This window comes from Stegodyphus dumicola, chromosome 4 (assembly GCF_044657685.1).
Source record: "Stegodyphus dumicola isolate Sdum_Otavi_A_Nest chromosome 4, ASM4465768v1".
Classification (NCBI taxonomy): domain Eukaryota; kingdom Metazoa; phylum Arthropoda; class Arachnida; order Araneae; family Eresidae; genus Stegodyphus; species Stegodyphus dumicola.
In genome coordinates this window covers 224711001-224732531 of record NC_140771.1, presented here as the reverse complement: position 1 = coordinate 224732531, position 21531 = coordinate 224711001, and the positions used below count along the sequence as shown (strand labels likewise).

At 29.9% G+C, this 21531-nt stretch overlaps 1 protein-coding gene across 2 annotated transcripts in view; it reads left to right on the top strand.

Annotated features, from left to right (window-relative positions):
• Window positions 1-21531, top strand: part of rictor (rapamycin-insensitive companion of Tor) — a 143887-nt gene that overhangs the window by 76060 nt on the left and 46296 nt on the right. For both annotated transcript variants that reach the window (XM_035355016.2, XM_035355017.2), the window contains 10 exons: window positions 1410-1587; window positions 5001-5099; window positions 5298-5480; window positions 7066-7125; window positions 7418-7566; window positions 7656-7782; window positions 8125-8289; window positions 11937-12092; window positions 16131-16240; window positions 16605-16785. In XM_035355016.2, the coding sequence (XP_035210907.1) occupies window positions 1410-1587; window positions 5001-5099; window positions 5298-5480; window positions 7066-7125; window positions 7418-7566; window positions 7656-7782; window positions 8125-8289; window positions 11937-12092; window positions 16131-16240; window positions 16605-16785 (1408 nt within the window). The remainder of the gene's footprint in view (window positions 1-1409; window positions 1588-5000; window positions 5100-5297; window positions 5481-7065; window positions 7126-7417; window positions 7567-7655; window positions 7783-8124; window positions 8290-11936; window positions 12093-16130; window positions 16241-16604; window positions 16786-21531) is intronic.

Genomic DNA, 21531 nt, shown 5'->3' with positions numbered 1-21531 from the left:
TTGTTATATTTCTGAAAAATACATTTGAAAATACAGAAATTGACACATTAAGACAATTGCAGATGAAGATTTTATCACTTCTGTTTGCGGTATGATATTAGTACTTGCAAATTGCACAATGATGTTATTACATGCAAATACTGTATTTCAAAGCATAACATCCAGTTTTTCATTTATTCACAGTAAAATAAAAAATTCTTCTGATATTGAAACTGCAGTGAAACTTCTCTTCGGCTGCAAACTTCTTCTCGTCAAAAGTCGTGCTGAACTTGAATGATACATCATTTGTTACGTAATCTTTAAAAATATAGCAAATGTCGTGGCTGGACTTGCTTAATTAAAAAATATATTTACCTCAACTGCTTATGGAGCTATAATAAGTTTTTAGTTAATTTATGAATTTTTGGCAGTTATTGCTACTTTTGTGGCAAAATTTAATTTCCGTTATGCTAATTAATTGGCTGTTAACATGGTTTTAAGCACTGTTTTAAAAGAAATTTGACAGAAATTTACCAAGCCTGGTGTTAGTTTTATCTCCTTCTCCTCAATTATTATTTCACAGAACTGGAAGGCACTTACTTGAATTGCTGTAATGAGCATTAGTTAATAAGAATTATCTTGAAATATCTTATTGCATATACATGCAATTGAAGTTTTTCATAGTTGAGAAAAAATTCTTCATGTGCTATATTGTTCAAATCTTTCATACTTTTGCCAAAAGTGATACCCTGTAAAGCGAATTTTGCATTTGGGAAATATATATATGGAGATCCAGTTATGACTTTAGATCCAGTTATGGTTACAGTAAAAGTATTATGATATTTGTTTAACCTAAAATTCCATCATAGGCAATTATTTGCGATTCTGTGCTCTATTATTGTAAAGGAATCATATATTTGCAGTCTCTTGGTGGTTATGCACAATTCTTTTTCTTGAATTACTTGCATCTGTATATTTTAGGTTCCTGAAGTTGAAGGATGCATTATGTACAATTTGTCATTCATGTGCTCCTTATGTCATGTGAAGACTTAGGTTAAAGACAAACAGCATTCTTATAGACTGCCCTCTGCAACTACAAAATTTCATGACAAAATTTTCCAAATTTCATGTAAAATCTTCTTGTGTATAAGCTTGAGAGTTCTTTGCATTTTTTCTTATGACAAGTCATAGAAACTACTATGCATTTTTTTAGCATACAAAGGTGCAGACTGAACTCAAGTTCAAAGTCTATACTTGTTCCGCTTCCATAGGCCACAACTTCCATTTACTTTCCTGGTCCATCTGCAGTGTGCATGAATATTTTCTAATTTTTTGTATGTCATGTATAGGATTTAGATTTTGTTGTTAATATTATTTTTTATTTAGTAGTTATTATTTTAGAAACATTAGTTCTTTTTTTTCTTTCATAGCCAAGCAACAGCTGCTTTAACATGTTTATTTCGCATTCACGAGTTGAAAAAGAGAGGTCCTATCCCTAACAGTTTAGTTCTCAGCAATATCCTTCATATGTGTAATCCAGACAGAGGAAAGAAAGGTTTCTTTGTGGGTACTGTTAGCAAGATTAAATTATGGAAATATCTAAAACAAGTATGAAAATAATTTTGCAATTAGTACTAATAGGATTTTATTTATGTTTTTTTATGTTTCAGATTTGATAATTAAAAATAAAATTTTCATGAGTTTCTCATTAAGGTATTGCCGTTATTTCATTTAGTTTAACAAAACATTATGAACAAACCTATTTAAAGCAATTTTTGATATATTACATAGATTCTTTGAAACACAAGATGTTATCCTGAAATTCTGAAGGATGTATTTTGCTTTTAAAATGTATATTTGGAGTTATTTTAATGTATTAAATACGTAGTATGCCAAAAGGGATATTCAGCTATGCATGGACATTCCCGATGGTATATCATCTCAAGTGGGATGTAATAGGAGAAATTAACTGTTAATTCAGAATGAAGTTGTAAGCTTATAAGTCTTGTAAGTCTGTTTTCTTTCCTCTTTCTTATGGGTGTGATATCATTTACTTGAATGATATACCCTGAGCAATATTCTTTATAGAAGCCATAATTCCCAATGGGTACATAACAGACAATAAGAAATAGCTATTAAGGCAATACAGTATAGCCCTAATGGCTGTACTTCTTATGGCAGAAGAAACTAAATAGCAAGAGATGAAAATTTTTGTTATTCTCTAAATATTTTTTTAACATCTTATCATAGTATGACTACCTCTGCTTTGAATAATTATTCAGACATGCCATCAAAAATAGAGTTTATTTTACTAACAGCAAAATATATCAAACATATTTTTTAAATAATAATGGAAATTCTAGAATTTACTGTAGTATCATTGTATCTACAGGTTATATGTTCCAAGACTTAAATGTAAACAAGTGAAATTGCAAATAATAATGAATGCTGTTTTATTTTTTTGCTAACCTAAAGATGTATTATACTAACTTTTCAAATGGTAAGTTTTAATGTTGACAACTGTAAAACAAGGAAGTAATATGGAGTTTAAAATACCATTATTTACATTTTATTGGGAAGCATTTTGGAAAAGTTTTAATTCCAAGCTTGTTACTTTTCTAGAAGCGTTTGCAATTTTACATTTATCTAGAAATTCTTAATTACTGAGAGTACAAATAAGTCTCTGTAAAAAAAAAAAAAAAAAAAAAAAAAAAAAAAAAAAAAATTGAGTGATTTCAAGAGCAGTTTGGCAAACTGCGAGCTGAATGTGAGTATTAAAAAAGAATAACAAACACTCTGGCACTCCGGAACGACATTAAAATCTGAATATTTTCAGATTTTCTGTCTTTATTTTTTTAAAATTTTGCCCAACGATTTTTTAAAAATTATACCAATAAATTAAAATAAATAAATAAATAAATAAAAATCTGAAAGATTTAAGATTTTAAATTACGTCTAAAGGGGCCTTTTTTTTAACATTTTGTGTGTTACCTTTATTTATTAAATATCACATTCTTTGCACTTAAACCATAAAATTCAGTTCAAGAGCAATATCACAAAAGAGTTTTAAATTGAGCATATCTTTAGAATTTCTGATAGAGATTCTTGCGCGCTGGAGATAAAAATGTTTTTTCTGTACAACGTTGCAATTGTTTGCTTTGAAATCCTTGAGTTTGTTAATCAAGAATTCGTTAAAGTTTTATGAAATAAAAAATCGATAATAAAACAAATTCCAAATTTCAAATTTGGGCTTCCAGATGCCCATATTCACAGTAGGATTATGTCATTCAAAATTCGATGGCTCTGTATACTGTTTTTTTATCACAATGCAAGAAATATACATACATTTATGCAGATTTTTCATTATTTAATTTCTTCAAATATAAGGCAGGACTCTAACATTTGGTGGCAACAGTTTGAAAAGTGAAAAAGACACAATGCAAAATCGCGAAACAAAAACAATAGTCCTCTAGAGACAAAGCTCCTTTGCCACCAGTAAGTTATGGTTAAAATTGTGTGATGTAAAATTTCATATTGTAAGGATAGACATCTGCAAACAACAAAACCTTGAAATATTAGTAATTTTGTATCAGCATCATATATTTGTTTATGCAAAAATGTCATGTTTGAGAAAATGTCATGAGCATCATTTGCTTATTCAGCTCAAAACTGGAACTTATGATTTACATTTTTAATTTGAAGAAATCTGCGGCTGAGGTGCATCAGTTGCTCGTAGAATTATATGATGAGGCTGCTTTAACCCTCTGACTGGTCAGGGTTTTCGCTAGGAAAACACAATTTCTTATTTGGGGGGGGGGGGGTAATTCTATTCAAATAAATTGACATATGAATAATGATGAAGTTAGCAATATGGTACATAATACTTTTGCCTGCACAATTTGTAATAAATTTATGTCTGCAAATTTTATTCTAGTTCCTCAAATTACTAGTAATGTTAATATAATAAACAATAAGTTTTTTTATTTGTTTGGGGGCATGTTAATTAACCCTCCAAAATATCCCACTTTTTATAAAAGAAAATGATATATTTCCCTTAAGGAAAATAATAATAATGGCAATAAATTAAAAAAAACGTGTGACATAAGCAAAAAGAAAATACTGACTCTAGGTACTGCTACATGATGAAAGTAAAATTCCTCACATGGAAATAAATTTAGGATAATGTAATACATTTGCTTGATCTAATTCTTAAAAAGGAGGACTTTTTATTGCAAAATAGTGACTTATGGAAAAAATACATAAAAGTAGGCCTATATAATGTATAATAATTTTTTCATTAATGTTTAAAGACTATGTATAGCATTATAAGCTGATTTACTTGTTGTTTATATTTATCTGAATTAATTTGGTGGCTTCATTGAATATATGTTTACAATTAAGTATCATTTTATGTTGTTTTAATCTATGGAAAAAAGGTAAATTAGTCTACAAGATAATTTTGTATGACGTAGAGTAAAGATCCTATAGTATGGTTTGTGATTTACCAGTGAATAAGAGGACAATATTTGATGGGTCACAGCAATTTTAAAGAGTTTTTTTTGAAGGGGGGTGTGGTACTGTGTAGTTATGTATATTTTTTATAATGATTAATATATTTGTAGTTATCAATTAATAATAAATTGTAATTGATATCGTTATTTGGTATTTCATTAATATGTAACATTATTTTAGAAATCTCGTATTCCCTGGTTTTTCTTCAGGACAATTATATATGTTGGGTTTTGATAGATAGCAATTATATGTGAGTGGGTTATGATGCTAAAATTCTTGGGAAGTACTGTCCTAAAAAGTAATCATTAATGACTGGGGATCTGGATACCTGGAAGTCTGGAGAGTTGTAGTTTAACTATAATACTTTGGAAAACTAGAATTGATTTTTAATTTATGCTATTCTTGTTATGTAGGGGAATGAAATAAACAAATGTATTAGTGTATTGTTGTAGTGTGATTAGCACAAAACTTGGAAAAGGTATTAATAAGCACTTCTTATGTGAAACTAGGAAATGGCTGATGGAATTGATCAGGCAATTAAAGATACTCAAGTATTATCTAAAGACTATCTCAGTTGGGATTGGGATCTTGTGGATTGTATTTTAAAGGTGATTTTTTTTTTTTTTTTGGTATTATGTTATAAATTTATTTTGTGTGTGTGTGTGTATATATATATATATATATATTTCTTGTTTAGAATTAGCAATTGTTTTTGGTAACTTATAAGATATTATTTGTAAGTCTAAAATCTGTAAATTTGCAAATTCTTTATTGATAGTAATTTTTTTTTTTTTTTTAATTCATAGAATCCATCTGACTCTTTGAAGAAATTAGAAGATGCCAATCATCGGATATTCCTTAAAAAACTACTATATTTTTTCAAACCTAGTAGCAAGGAATTTTCAGAAATGGAGTTCGACAAAGATAACGGACGACAGATTTGTATTACTGGCTGTCATTTTTTGGAATTTTTCTTAGAGCTTGATGAGGTTATTTTGAATTTACAATGTCCAAATAATCTAATAATAATAGTTTGAAAGTCTAAATAAATAATAGTAATTAAAATAAATTAGTGGTGACTAGATAACAATGTTTGTAGTAATCTTTTTTCATAATAATAATGCAATTAAGATGAAAGAAATTTTCTGTTCATATCCTTTGTTGACCTCATAGATGGTATCTCACATAAGATGCCTCTGAAATATTAATGTGTTTTGACGGGAAGTGAAAAGGAGGCCTTTCATATCAGAAACTAATATTAGCTCAATATGTTAAAGCATTCTGCAAGAACGCTAATTAAATGGTCTAAATAGGTTACTTTGATTAAGTAAATATATTTTTCTTAAATTTTAAGTTAAGGAATAAGTTCAAATAATATATATTTTACATATTAGACTTTGCATAAGGTTAACAGTGTGGCATTTTAAAGAAAAAGCATTATCTTAAATTCAGCCCAGTATTGTAATTGTAATTAACTTTTTTATATTACTATAAATGTATAAATATTTTAAAAATTAAACAAAAATTTTATTTAAAGATGGAACAAATTAAAAAGATTTAACTTTCAGTACACTAGTGGGCAAAACTTAAAAAAATTCATTGTTCAACGTATGACCATAAAATTGTCGAAAAGGTCTCTTTGCAATCTGTACAATGAAAAATCCCCTCAGTAGAAAGGTGATGCATATACAGATATCAGCACCATGCCATTAGGGGGTACACCTGGGTATGCAGACATGAGAAGTAATTGTGTTAGGAAATTATAATTATTCAGTTTAAGAATTGCTCATTCTCTTTTTTCTTATTCTTACTAATAAGAGATGACTGATTTTCTTTTGTATATAACTATTATATGACTTTTAATATGCATCATTCTTGCCTCAGGATTGCCATCTTTAAAACTGGCAAGTGGTGTCTCTATTCCCCTTCAATTTTGAAAGGTACTTGGAAATAAAAAAATTTGCCTTTAGATACAAAATATGGATTCATTTTTCCGGTGCCCATTGATTTTATTTATAAATCAATAAATAAAGTGATTAGATTAAATAATTAAATTAGATTAAATTAAATATTTATAAATCACAGTGGTCACTGTGATTTTCACTGTGAAATAGAGCAAAACGGAATTTTAATAGTTCAAAGTTTTTGAAGTTAAGATTATTTTTTACATATTCCTTTACAAATTCCAATGGCCATCTTATATGCTTTTAGATTGAAGTTTTTGTGATATATTGCAGTTGCTGTTTTATGGCAGTGTATTTGAAGATAATGTTCTATCTATAATCAAATAAGGATTTAATTATAATTTTTTGTTTATATCAACTATTCTATATTCTGTATTTTTAATAAAAGTGTATAAAACTTTTTAGGGGCTTAAACTATCACCATTTCATTTATTCTGCATTTTGAACTTTACACTAAATAAAACTGCTGTCATGTTTTTAAAGTACTTATTAAATATAAATATTTGTAAAAAATAATAAGTAATTTTTTAGTTAAAACTTAAAGTTCTATTATCAAAAGTAAAAGCATTTTATTGTTGAGTAATTAATTACCACCATTTATTTTTAACAGAATAAATCACAAGAATATTTAGATGATTTTCTCAATGATCTGAACAACTGCCTGATTCAGGTATGTTATTTCAATCTGTTTTTATTAATATTATGTTTTTGTATTACTTGAATAATTTATTAGCATAGTATGTCTTCAGAATAAAAAAATATGTATTTAATTTAAATCCTTAAATACTGAATTTTATGAAACTAAAGAATTTAATTCTTGAAGTAAATTATGCCAAGAACAGAAGTAATTTTTTATAATTAATAATTTTTTATAATTAATTAAGAAGTAATTTTTATAATTAATATTTTTATAATTAAGGCTAAACAATATAGTATCATATATATGTCTTTTTCTTTTTCAGTTGACCAAAGATGCTGATCGTTTAAATTCAGTCCTTAGTCCTATAAAAGTTTCAAATACATTTAGTCAAATGTACTTCCTATTTATTGGAAAATTATCCAGCACTCATAAAGGCTGTAAATTTCTCAACAGGTGTAATACTTTTCAAAAGTGCGTATTGATTAAGTTATATATCTTAGAAATATATTTATTTATTAACTGTCTGCATTTAGTTTACCCCTCCATCTTATGTTTTTCAGCCTACTTCTTCTTGTAACCACCACTAATCAAGATGTTTACATAAAGCTAATAATTTCTGCTTTGGATTACACAAAAGAAGGATTTTCAAGAGCTATCCTTACTAAAGTTTTAACCGGAACTGATGAAGTATGAATTGTACATAACAATTTTTCCATGGTCTGTTTTATATTATATGAAGCAAAATGTTTAAATTTATTTGAATGTTTTACATTATAAATGCAATAGTAAAACTTCTCTATGTGTATTTTTAATAAAATATCTATTCAAAACTAATGAAAACTAAATAAAAAAAGGGGGAGAGAATCTATAATAGATATGTCAGATGATATACAATTCTCAGACGATATGTAAGCAATCGAATGTTACAGTTCTCATTTATGCTTCAATTTTAAGGACAGTGTTTATGTCTAATTTTTGTTGTATTGCATCTTTCAGTCCTGTTATTCATAAAATTGTGTATTTTTTTAGGCAACTCGTTTGTATGCAACAAATTTTCTTCTTGTGTTATTGAGAGCTAAATTACCAGATTATCGTAAATGGGCCATTGAGGTGTTAATGTATCAAGTTCATGATACTAGCAAAGTAGTTTCTGATGCTGCTATGGATATTTTAGATGAAGCTTGTACTATTCAGGTTAGTATTTTAAAAATTTAGCAGAATTTAAGTTTGCTTAAATTCACTTTAAGATGTTGAAAAAAGGATAGATATTTACATTTACTAAAGGGCAAAATATTTTCATGAGCTGACATGCAAAACCATGGCTTAGTTTTATGTTATTTTCATATTTAAAGTGTTTCCATAATATGCAAACCAAAAGTTTAAAAAATGTCAATATATTCCTAAATAAACTGTCAGAAACAGAAAATGTCATGTTATGAAAAGGTCAAAAGACTTTTATCGGCTGATCACAATAAACTATGTTATGATTGAACAATTATGATTTGGATCTTAATAAAATATTTGAGGTTTAATATGATATGCACTGTATTTTAGCATTAATAATACACTATATTCTGCAAATTGTGACTTTAGTTTTGAGGTATCTTATCTTTACATACCTGTACAATATTGAAACTTAAGAACATATAATACTTTGGTGAACTTTGCATTTCAATTAAAAATGTGACTCATTGCTAAATTGTTGACCACTCATTGATTACCCTTTTTGCTAGCTTCATTTTAAGGTAAAATTTCTTGGTGATGGTAGGTTATTGATGACAGGCATTGCAAAGGTTTATAAAATTGCATTCACAATTCAAATAAATGGTTACATGTTTCAAATAGATGTTCATGACAACCATGGGCTTCTTTCAGAAATTTGTGATTATGGTATTTTCAAAAGTGTTTAAAAAATCTTTCTGCTTAAGTCCTTTTATTAATACTATATTCTTCTTTTTTATGGGGAGGCATTGTTATTATCACAATTTCTAGTGTTCATAGTTCAATCCAATCGTTTGTAGTTCCAGTTGTTCCCCCCCCCTTTCAGGTAGCTCTTGATAAGGCACTGTTACTGTAGAATACTCCTAATCTTCTTATATATTACACCCCTCACCCATCTCCAGCACCCCTATAGTATATCCTACTACCATATTACAGGGTGTTTCATATTGAATGGAACAAAAAGAAAGCATACCTGTGAAAGCTGTATTTTATTTTGATAAATCAAATTTACAGTGAAACTATAGTTATTGAAGTTTGTATAGATGTTCTGTGTTTGCCCCTCTGGTGACACAGCAAACATCTATGCGGTATTCCAGTTCTTGCCACACTTATGATAAGATAACCTTTGTTAATGATTGGAACACTTCAGTTATCTGCTTCTTCAGTTGTTGTAAGTTCTGGGGAAACAGAGGCATGAACACTTTGTCTCTAACAAAACTGTATGGGAAATAATGATAAGGGTTTAGATCTGAGAATGTCTTTGATTAACAAAGCAATGACATATCATTTGACCCAACACAGCCAGTCGAGCGATGGAGTAGACAGTTCTTCAGGTATTGGTATAAATTTATATGCCAGTGTGGTGGAGGATCATTTTGGTGCAGTATGAAGCCGGGAACCACTTCCTTCAACTGAGGGACAACTGCTTTCATAGCATATCATAGTAAATACACATGTTAATCAATTTCTTCATGAAGGAAAGGAATCAAAAACATAATCATTGGAAATGGCCCAGAAAACGTTCAACTTTGGAGAATCACACTCATGTTCCTTTAAACCATGTGGATTTTCCGTGCCCCAAAATCAGAAATTATGGGAATTAACTTTGCCAGAAACATGAAAAGTGCCTTCGTCTATAAAGACAAGTCTGTTAGGGAAATATCTCCCTCCAACTTTTTTTGCAAGCTTCATGCCACGGTTTGGCAGAAGGTTTTAACATCACCATCTGAAAGGGTGTATATCCGGAATTGTAGACATTTCTGTAACACATGCCTCACCGTTACGTAAAGCACATTGAGTTCAGAACTCGCATGATGCATTTATTTTGTCGGACTCCATAAGAATATTTTACAATTTTTTTCAACCACTTTGGTCTGGGCTGCTTTTTGTCCTGGGTTGGTTTTCTAACACAAGCAGCCTATGTCCTTAAACTACTTCACATGCTGTTCGTTGTTATGATAATGTGGTGGTTTTTTACCAAATTTCATGCAAAAATGTCTTTGAATGACGATAAATAATGATGCTTTTGTGTATTCCAAAACACAGTATATTTTCTGCTGTATACATGGTGCCATTTTGATTAATAATGCATCTAGTGGCAATTTCGTAACAAAAAGATTTTTTGCTCTTGCCAGATAAAACTTGTATAATTATAGCGTCAGAATGAATTCATTTCGGCTAAATAAATCAATTACAGAATTTGTACTATGCTATTCTTTTTGTCCCATTCAATATGAAACACCTTGTATTTTGATACTATAATCATCACTAGGGGGTAAGCAATAAAATCTTAAAACACTGGTCGTTCAACCTGGGTTCAAATCCTGGTAACAATCTAACAGGCTGGCCGCAGGAGATGTTTTGTGGTTTTCTCCATGTTAATGTGAATATTAGGCAGTTTGCCATAGCAAATCTTCCACAAAGCCATCTTTTCTTTTATGCAAATAGCCCTTGTTTGCTTTCCCATATTCAGATAATTTAACCAAACTTTTAAAATTAATAATTAAATAACATCAGAAAAATATAATCATTAATTGCTCTTCCTTTGACACCCAGTCGTCCTGTACAGGGTCCATTTCACTGTAGAGAATTTGCATAAAAGCTTTGAGTCAAAATGTTCTGGTGATGCTAGCATCGATTGTGTTTGCCTTGTAGAAGATTGTGTTTTGATCGATTGTGTTTGCCTTGCATCATTATTTATCATCATTCAAAGAAATTTTGCATGAAATTTGGTAAAAAACCACCACATTATCATAACAACGAACAGCACGTGAAGTAGTTTAAGGACATAGGCTGCTTGTGTTAAAAAGGTATTTTGCCAGCCATATACCACCAAATCCTATAAAAAGGGTACCTAGGAGACAGTGTGCTATGTGTTGCTTCGAGAAAGGAAAAAATAGAAAGAAAATACCTAGAGACTTGCATTTGGTGTGAAGAATGCCAAGTTGAATTTTGTTGGAAGCCATGCTTCAAAGTTTATCACACACATAAATCTGCATCATGATAATAATGATAAATGAGTAAAAATAATAGTGATAGCTTTATTTCTAAGGTCAGTATAAACAATTCTAAAGTCTTATTTCTAAGGTCAGTATAATCTTTATAGATAACTGAAATTTTTTCCATTTTAAATATTTCTTTTTTTGTTATGTATGTAATTTAATATAAAGCAACATTGATTTTTCTTTAGAAATTTTATATTTTCTGTTTTATACTGAAATTTGTGAAAAACCTTTTGCAACAAATTGGTTAAGAATTGAAATCATGTAAAATAAAAATTAGCCTCTGCATTTTTTATTTACATTACATTATAGCAAAATATAAAATAAAAATATGTTTGATTTGATATGTTAGATATTTTTATAAGTTGTTTATTTAAAATATTTTTTATTAAAATTTATTGTATCTTTAGCAATTATGATATAAATTATTTTTAGAGTTTATAATAACCCCCTTCATATTAGTTATTTGTTTACTTTTTGCCTTAGTTTACATTTTAATTCTTAGATTTGATTTTTTCTTATAATACTTAATTATGTATGAACTGTGATATAATTTTGTATATATAGTTTTCTTTACATAACTGTTATTTGAAGACCATTCAATATATTTTTCTTTAGGAAAACTTGGAAGCTTTAATATCTCTGAGGTCTCCTCTTTTACCAGGAGGTGATAAAGGTCTGCTTCTTCTCATGCGTTTCCTGTCTGTACGCAGTGGGTTCAAATTTTTGCAGGATTCAAATATTCTGTATCATGAAATAAATCATTGGCAGCAAGTAAGAAATTCCTTTTTTTTAATTATTTTTATGATTGTTGTTTTATAAATTGTTTGTTTAAATGTACTTAATAATTTATGTCATTATCTTAATATTGCAGAGTTTGAATTCAGAATGTTACATTGAACCATGATTTTTCTAAATAAGATGATTGCTAATAAATCACTATTCTTTTTTTCAGTTTTTCATCGGTCAGGCGTTTGAGAATGATATTTATGCATAATTTTCTCATTTCCACATTTTTGGCTAAAATCATATATATAATGTTTTTTCTGCATTTCCCTTGTTGACAATCATTCCTATAGATATTTTTAAATTGTACTTGCACACAAGACAACTCACAAGTGATGTTTTTCAGAAAAGTGAAATGTTCCTGTTTATCACCTTGCCTCTCTTAGAAAAATTTAACTCAATTGAATGATGCTTACTATAGCATTCTAAATTCTCCAAATACCTTTTTCAACATTTTATGAATTTCCATTTTCTCCAAGTTTGAAGAGAAATTTCCCTATAATTTATTAGTCTGTTAACAAATTGGTTTCTCTCAATATTGAGAAGTATTTTATGAAAAAAGTTGTTATTTGCCTTATCTCACAGAAGCAAAATTTGTATGGAAGATAAAAAATGCATTGATTATATCAGCCAAGTTTTGTCATCACACTAGTGTTTCCAGGGGGAGAAAAACCTCGGTCCACAGACTGTGTATATTGATTATGTATAATATTTTTGCTAAAATTTCCATAACTAAGATCAAATTAATGCTGAATATTAATTTTCAGGGAGAAAAACCTCAGTCCATAGACTATTTTGGACAGACTGTGTATATTGATTATGCATAATATTTTACTAAAATTTTCATAACTAAGATCAAATTAATGTTGAACAGTAATTTTCACATAAAACATGTAGAGAACATGTTAGTTATAGTCTCTGTTCTAATATACTTTTCAACACAACTATCCATAGTATGATTCTGTCTAATCTTTCATAAACAACCTGCGAACCTCATTAGTTGAAATTTAAATACTTTACACTTAGGCACAGAAAAGATTATAAAATCTGTATATAATTATTAAAGTTCCTACTGATAGGGTTTAGTGAAAGTTAAGAGAACTAAATCTGCTAATATAATTTTAAGCTTAGAGAATTTAATTTTTAATTTGATATTATGTATGCATATTTTCTAGCTATAATTAAGATAATAATTATATGTCTTTCTCTTATAGCAGGTCTTAGTAATATATGATTCATATTTTCTTGTTGAATTATTGATTGCTTTCAGAATTAAACTTCCTCTGCAAATATGATAGTTTCTGTTACTAAGTACTATGCAGAGTAGTTTGTGTAAACTAAATATTACTCATATTAACTAATTTTGTAGTATTTTATCAAAACTTTGAAACTATTTGAAAATATTAAAAGTAATATGTAAAGCTATTGAGACTGTTAATGTAATATAGTTAAACTATTTTCCTGCATCATATTTAGTAATTTCAGAGTTGATAATACAGGGTGTTCATAAAGTCCCGGACCCATTTTGATGTTTAATAACTCATAAAATAATAAAGATAGATTAAAATTAATAACATAAATGGTTAGATAAACTCAAAAAGTTTCATGACCCTTGTCAATGAACTTCCACGTGTGCCCCCTTCATCGCACGGAGAATATCAAGTTGCTATTCAATTTCACACCAGATACCGGCAAGCATGTCGGCATCCACAGAGGCTATTGTGGTTATAATTCTGGCTTTTAGGTCATCAATGTTCGACACTCTCCTCCTGTAAATGTTGTCCTTTACAAATCCCCAAAGGAAAAAGTCCAGTTGCATTATATCAGGTGATCTGGGTGGCCAAGGAATTGGACCTCCTCGCCCAATCCATCTTCCTGTAAAATGGTCATTCAAAGAACTACGAATGATGGTACCCCAATGAGGTGGTCCACTATCTTGTTGCAAAAAGACATGTGGCTGAAGCTCTTCTTGTTGTGGAAATACAAGGTTTTATAACATGTCTAAGTATACGACTGATGAGACCATCTTTTCTGTAAAAAAGAAAGGCCCAATGACTTGGTCGTGCATTAGTCCACACCACACATTAACCTTTGGGGAATCTCTTTGTGCCTCACAGTATTCATGGGGGTTTTCAGATCCCCATATGCTCACATTATGGTGATAACATTGCAATAGTTGCCAAAAACAAAAGAAAGAAAAATGCAATTAATAAGCAGACGATATTTAGAAAAGCACAGATATTTAGACTGGAAAATGAAATTATCTGAAATTAACCACACGTGCAGACGATATTTTCAAAAGTAAAGATATTCAAACTTGAAAAGGAAAATATATAAGTTATTTCATCAATAAATGCCATAAGTTTGTTTATATCTTCATTATTAATGAGTTATTAAACATCACAGTGGGTCCGGGACTTTATAAACACCCTGTATATAATGAAATACATGGGACTCATATTAAGATGATCTGTGAACACAGCCACATGAAGCATAGACATTGGTTAGACAGAGAGGGAGGGACTTGCAGGAATATACAAACATGCTGACTGCAATGCATTTGATAGTTCATGGACGATGCTAGGGGAGATCTGAGCAAACTACCTTGTGGAGATGGTTCCATTAATTCTTAACTGGGTCTGTGGACTTTGGGGGCCAGAGAAGTTTTCCTCATTCTCTTGCACCATTCACATACATTTCTAGTTGTGGGATGCATTGCATTCTCATACTGAAGGATGCTATCATTCTAAAAAAAAAAGTCTGTGTGTATAAGTGTGCAGGGTTTACAAGGATCAATACATATGTAACGATATCTGTAGTACCATCTGCAATGATGAGTGGACCCAGAGAATGTTGTAGAAACATTCCCCAGACTTTAATGCTGTTTCTGCATGCTGTATTTGCTCAATGGTGGTTGAAAGATGTTTTTTTTTTTTTTTTTTTTCCCTCCAGTGTTTCTCATTTTGCAAACCAGTGTCTGGGAACCAGTTTTAGTGGTGATACATTGTTCCTGCCTATTCCACTAATGAACTTAGCACCGGTGCTCTGCAGTTTTTGCACTACTTGGCTTTTGTATTGTTCACTTTTGTCATTCATGGCACACTTTTACCATAACAGCATATAAACATTTCACAAACTATGCAGTTTCTAAAATGCTGCTAAGCGTGGCCTTGAAAGTCTATAAATCATTCCATTTTGTAAAGTTGATAAATCATTCATTTTGTTCATCATAATAACAATTCAAACATTTCCTGAATACCTGCAACATGCTTTACATATCCACGAAATCTGTTGCTGACACATTCCTTATAACTTTGGTTATTTAGTGCTGAATGTCAAACATAGGATGTGGTCTAATTAATGTGACCATGTAAAATTTATAAAACTATTGTTCGTATTTAATTTCTATACTGCTCTTTTATCAATCTGTTTCTGTTCTAACAAAATAGAACAAAATATGAAGTTAAGGCCAGAAACTGAAGATTAAAAGATGTAGGAGATATTAAAAAAAAAACTAAAGATAAAATTAACAAAAGCATTTTTTCTAATGTATTTACAATATGAATGCAAAGCTTTACATATTTTGTTATGTCTTAATTCTAATGCATATTGCTGACACTTACTAGCTCATGTTTTATTGTGTGATCAAGTGTATCAGGAAGCACTCAAGTGTTAAGAGCATTTTTTCAAAATTCACCAAAATTAACAAATGAGTTTTTATTCTATATTATGTACAATCACAAGCTTTTTAACATTCTTATTAAAATTACTTTTGTCCAAACAAAAGTGAACATCTGCGGTGTGATATAAAATAATAGACAGCAAGATAGTAGAAATTAAGTATATGAAATCATTTAATTTTTATTATGTAAAAGTAAAATGATTTTGGTTTCTATGAAAAGGACATGAAATTACTATGAAGTCATAATTTTAATGAAGTTATATGTTAGTTTAATATAACTGAGCATTTTGTATTATTTCAGTTATTTAAGGCCTAATAAATTGATCTTGAATTTTTTGTCCTAGGTGTATAATCTTAAATATGTTAAAATTGTTGAAGACTTATTAAATGAAGCTTTTACACATCACCGAAGAAGTGATGACGGCACGTATGGGAGACGAAGCTCTGATATTAGGTATGGCAACTTTTGTATATTTTTATTTAAATGAGCATTTCTGCTCAGGAAAAGGACTATTTGAATAACAACTGTTTATTAATGACTGCTGTTTAGTTTTAAAGGTATTGATTCTCTCTTTGATCATTCCTGCTGATGGGAGCAGGGAATTTTCAGGACATCTGCAAAGTCCCCCGAAGATGTCTTGTAGTTGATTTTAATTTTTATATATGAATTGCATTTGTACATTTTTGTTAAATCATGTAAAGTCTTCATTGTGTGTAGTTATGCAGAATTTTTTTATGAAGTTTACAAATTTTATTACTTTTCTTTATTTATTATGAGAAGATATGTTGTATTTTATATTTTCTTTTTCTGTCCATAGTCATTCTGTGAAGAATGTTAACTTGCCTCCGCATATGTATGGACAGCTTGCACAACACGCGGAAGGGTTCGAGGTATTAGAAAGTGAACAAGTGCTTCCAGAATTGTACAATGCAATACAGTATCCAAATTTTTCATCAGAAGCTGGCATTTTACAGCTTAAAGCAGCACTATGGGCTGTGGTAAGATTGTTTCTGTTTTAGTTGCTTCTAGGTATTTTAATTAATATCAATTTAGTCTTCTGGTAACTTATATAGTTGTTTTAATTGTGTTAAATTGAACTCACACAATAAAAATATGTTTTGGAAGCCAAGAATATGAATTTGGCGATTACACACAGTATTTTGTTTATTGTATAATTATAATTGTTCTTTTACCCATTTAAGAAAATCTGACTTGTAGTTGTAAAATTAAATTAAGTAAAAATGACATTTTAAAAAATTAAAAACTGATTTAGACTATTTGTGAGTGAAATATTATGAATTCTTTATGTCCGATTTATTCTTCATTTTGACAGTTATTTGATACAATTTGTGATTTTAATTTCCCTACAAAAAAAGTTCTGTTAAATTCTGTGTGTTGGAGTTTTATAATGTGCTTTTTATTGCTGTTAAAAAAATATATATTTTTTAAAACATTTAAGGTGTGCAAATAGTATATGAGATGATAAATGCATAGTTGTTGAGTTCTCACATGTACGAACTTTTGCAGATCTTTTGGAATTTTTATGAAAATCGCTGTAGTTTTATCATTTTACCTGTGAACAATTTTTTTAACATATACGTTACCTACAAAGTTTGAGAATGCCTAAAACTAACTGGCAGTGTATGAAACAATTCATATTTCACACTTTTCCTTCCTTTTTTCTATAGAATGCCAAATGGGGAACTGGCAAAGCATGAATTGCATTTCCGATTCGTATATAAATACAGAGGAGCGGCTAGAAAAAGTAATAGAAAGCACCCAAATAATGGAAAAAGGGAAAACTAATCAGATTATGCAAGAAAAAGGATCTATTTCAAAAAATGTGGATGAAATTATAGTCAATTAATAGTGGATTGCCAACATGATGAAGACATGCTTACTTAAGAGATTTCCATTGGTTATACCTGTTGTGTGTGTTTAAAGGAAACGAGGGATGCACTTGCATGCAAAAAGTGTCGTCAGAAAATTCAGACCTTTTGTGGCCATGCTAATAAAATCAAAGTGAATTTAAAAAAATAATCCCACTGCTTTCCATTGATATCTTGTTTACTTCTTTCATTGTACCAACCCCCTGATGAGATATGCTGTGAATGATGTAAATTTCATATCTGATTTTTTGATTTTGGTATATTCTGCCGATTTATTTCGTGCAGTTTCCCACTGTTCTTCTTCTTTTTTTTTTTTTTTTTTCTGGTTTTTTTACATGGGATCTATTCTAAATTGAATATATGAGGAATTTTAAAGGTATTTTTTTATTTTATTTTACTCTTTTGCCACTACTTATTGCTGCTATCAGCAAGCAGTTGGATTAGGTATTGAACTATTTTTTACATTCTATTCATTCATTATTATAATATTATACACAAACACACTCATGTACACACACATATTATCTTTTCCTTTTAAAATAACTAGATCAGTTCATTTAAAGTTTTCCTCCCCAAAATACAAGTTTTGTCATTCTTCATCTTTTGTTTGCATTGTTTGTTATTTGTTGCACATTAATTTATCTTCATTTCAGTATTTTCTGAAAATTTATTGTCAAATAGTGTGTTAAAAATGTAAAACTTACTTTTATTTCTACCTAACTGATATAAATTTGCTATTTTTATGTCAGGGTCCCCATATATTTTCAGATTTGTTTGTTTATTATTCTTTTCAAATCTGTTGCTTTGATAGTTGATGATTATTGTGGTCTTCATCATCAGTATCATTGCTGTAAACATTTTCATGTAGGAAATAAAATGTCACTATTATCACTATTAAAAATGTATATCAAATTGTCATCTGCAATATTAGCACAAATTTGTTTAATTAAGGCACAATAACACGCTGAACAAATATTAATTAAGAAGTCAAACAACAAAAATCAATGTTGTATTTTCAAATTTTCACAGGACTAGTTTCGATGGTTTTACCGAACCACCATCCTCAGCTGCAAAAGCAAAAATGAAGGAGATAGGATATAATGATTAGATAAGATAAGCAAAAATGAAGGAGATAGGATATAATGATTAGATAAGATAAGCAAAAATGAAGGAGATAGGATATAATGATTAGATAAGATAAGCAAAAATGAAGGAGATAGGATATAATGATTAGATAAGATTAGAAAGCCTGGACAGAAAGTAAGCTAGTGGCGCCATCTCTTGATGAAACCAGAACTAAAACATAATTTCTTTGAAGGCCGAAGGCAAAGATGGATTGAAGTTAGAATCGTTAACTAGAACAGAAAGATTTTTTTTTAATGTGAAATGGCTCTAGAAAATCCAGTTCTCCAATGGAAGATGTTTTTTGAATAATTTTGGCAGCAGAAAAATTGAAGGTGTGATTTTTGGACCAACAATGTTGGGCAACAGAAGACTTCTGTGTTTCCTTTTTTCTAACATATGCCTCATGTTCCTTGACATGGAATTTTAAGGCTCTCTTAGTTTGGCCAATGTAAATTAAACCACACTGGCAAGGAATCATGTAAATACCTCAGGAATTCATATCTGGAATGGGGTCCTTGAGTATGGAACTCAGAATTTTATTGATGGGAGAACAAACAACCCAAAAGTTCAATTTCTGCAAAATATGTGCAACTTTATAGCTAATTGATGGAAAGAAGGGAATGACAACAGAATTTTTATAATCTCCTAAAACAAGAGTGTGCCTTTTAGTGTGTTGAGATGAGAATTTTTTAACTGCTTGATTAATAATGTTGGGTGAAAAGCCCCTGTCAATAGCTATTGCTTTTAAATAATTTTGTTCTTCATCAAGAGATAGTTTGGAGGAGCAAAATTGAAGAGCATGGAAAACATAGGAATAAAATGAAGCTAACTTTTGTTTAGTCGGATGACATGATTTAAAGTGTGGTGGAGGGCAAAACGATGAAGGTTTATGGTAAACCACAGTACTGAAGTTGGATGTGTTACATGTGACCAGAATGTCGAGAAATGGAAGAGAATTGCAAGTCTCAAGTTCAAAAGTGAACTGAATAGCAGAATCAATCAAATTCATTGTTGAAAGAACTTTTTTTTTAAATCATCTTTATTACCTTCAAACAGGGTAAAAGTATCGTCTACATAGCAGAACCATACCAGGAAGTTTAAAGTTTCAAACAATTTTGATTCATAATAATGCATTTAGATATCAGCCAGGATGGTACTGAGGGGGCTTCCCATGGCTAATCCCTCAGTTTGCTTGTAAAATTTATTTTGGAAAACAAAATGTGTTTGTTTCAAACAGAGTTGAGTGAGAGAAATTAGCTCATCAATTTCGATGCAAGAGAAATGAAATTCGCGAAGTCTGGTTTCTAGACATTTTAATGCACCCTCCACTGGAACATTGGTGAATAATGATTTTACATCAAAAGAAACCATGAGTAAATTTCTAGGAGAAATGTTTTTAACCTTTTTTTACAAACTCTATTGAATTTTTTTATGGTGTAAATGTTATTGTCTAATACAGTTGAAAATCTAGAAACTAAATATTTAGCTAATGGATACGAGGCAGTACTTAAATTTGATACAATAGGGTGGAAAGGAATAACACTTTTATGAATTTTGGGAAGAGCATATAATCTGGCACAATTCATAACAGATGGGATAAGCAAATGTTTTAAGTTGCTTGAAATGATTTGTGAGATTTGATCACAGTTTTTTTTTTTTTTTTTTTTGACAGATCCAAAGGTGAAGGATCTATAGGGATTGGGTTATATGATCCTTCGTTTAAGAGTTTAGTGACACCATCGATGTAAGTGTTCTTATCCATGACGACTATCTGGCCACCTTTGTTGGCCTTTGAAATATAATATCCGGGTTAGAATGAATTTTACGCATTGTAGCTCTTTCGCTCACAGTTAGATTTGGTTTCGAAGGTTTATTATTGAATTTCCCATTATGAGCGATAAGATGCCTAATCATTTCGTTTTGTGAATCTGAAACTTTACTGAACTTGAAAGCTTTTTTGATAGGAGCCAGAATCTTTGGAATCGAGGGTTTACAGGTTTGTGAGAAGTTAAAATTATATTTTAGAATTCCCTCTTGTTCTGATAAACTAACATTAGAAATATTAACTATTTTTGTAATGTTTACAATGAGAAGATTTTTGAACTACTTGAACTGGAAGACTGGAAGTTTTTCGAATTTAACCGCAAGGGTGTTTTTATGACTGTTAACTGCATTCTCTGTTCTAGACCAAGACTTTTGTTCGAGGGCAGTGAATTTTGGACATGAATTAGCGAGTTCCAGATGAAGCTTATAGAGCTCATGTTCAATTTTGGACAATTATTGACGTGTATCCCTTATGATGGACCGAAGTAAGGCAAGCTTGCAGTGTAACAGAATTCTTGAAATGCGACTGGAAGGTTTTTGATTAGATTTGAATTGAATGAAATTCGGGATTAATATTTTAAATTAAAAATTCGAAAAACTTTTACAGCCTTCCAGTTCAAGTAATACAAAAAATCTTCCCATTGTAAACATTAAGCCAATAGCTAATATTTCGAATGTTAGTTTATCAGAAGAACAAGAGAGAATTCTAAAATATAATTTTAACTTCTCACAAACCTGTAAACCCTCGATTCCAAAGATTTTGTCTCCTATCGAAAAAGCTTTCAACTTCAGTAAAGTTTCAGATTCACAGAAAGAAATGATTAGGCATCTTATCGCTCATAATGTGAAATTCAATAATAAATCTTTGAAACCAAATCTAACTGCGAACAAAAGAGCTACAATGCG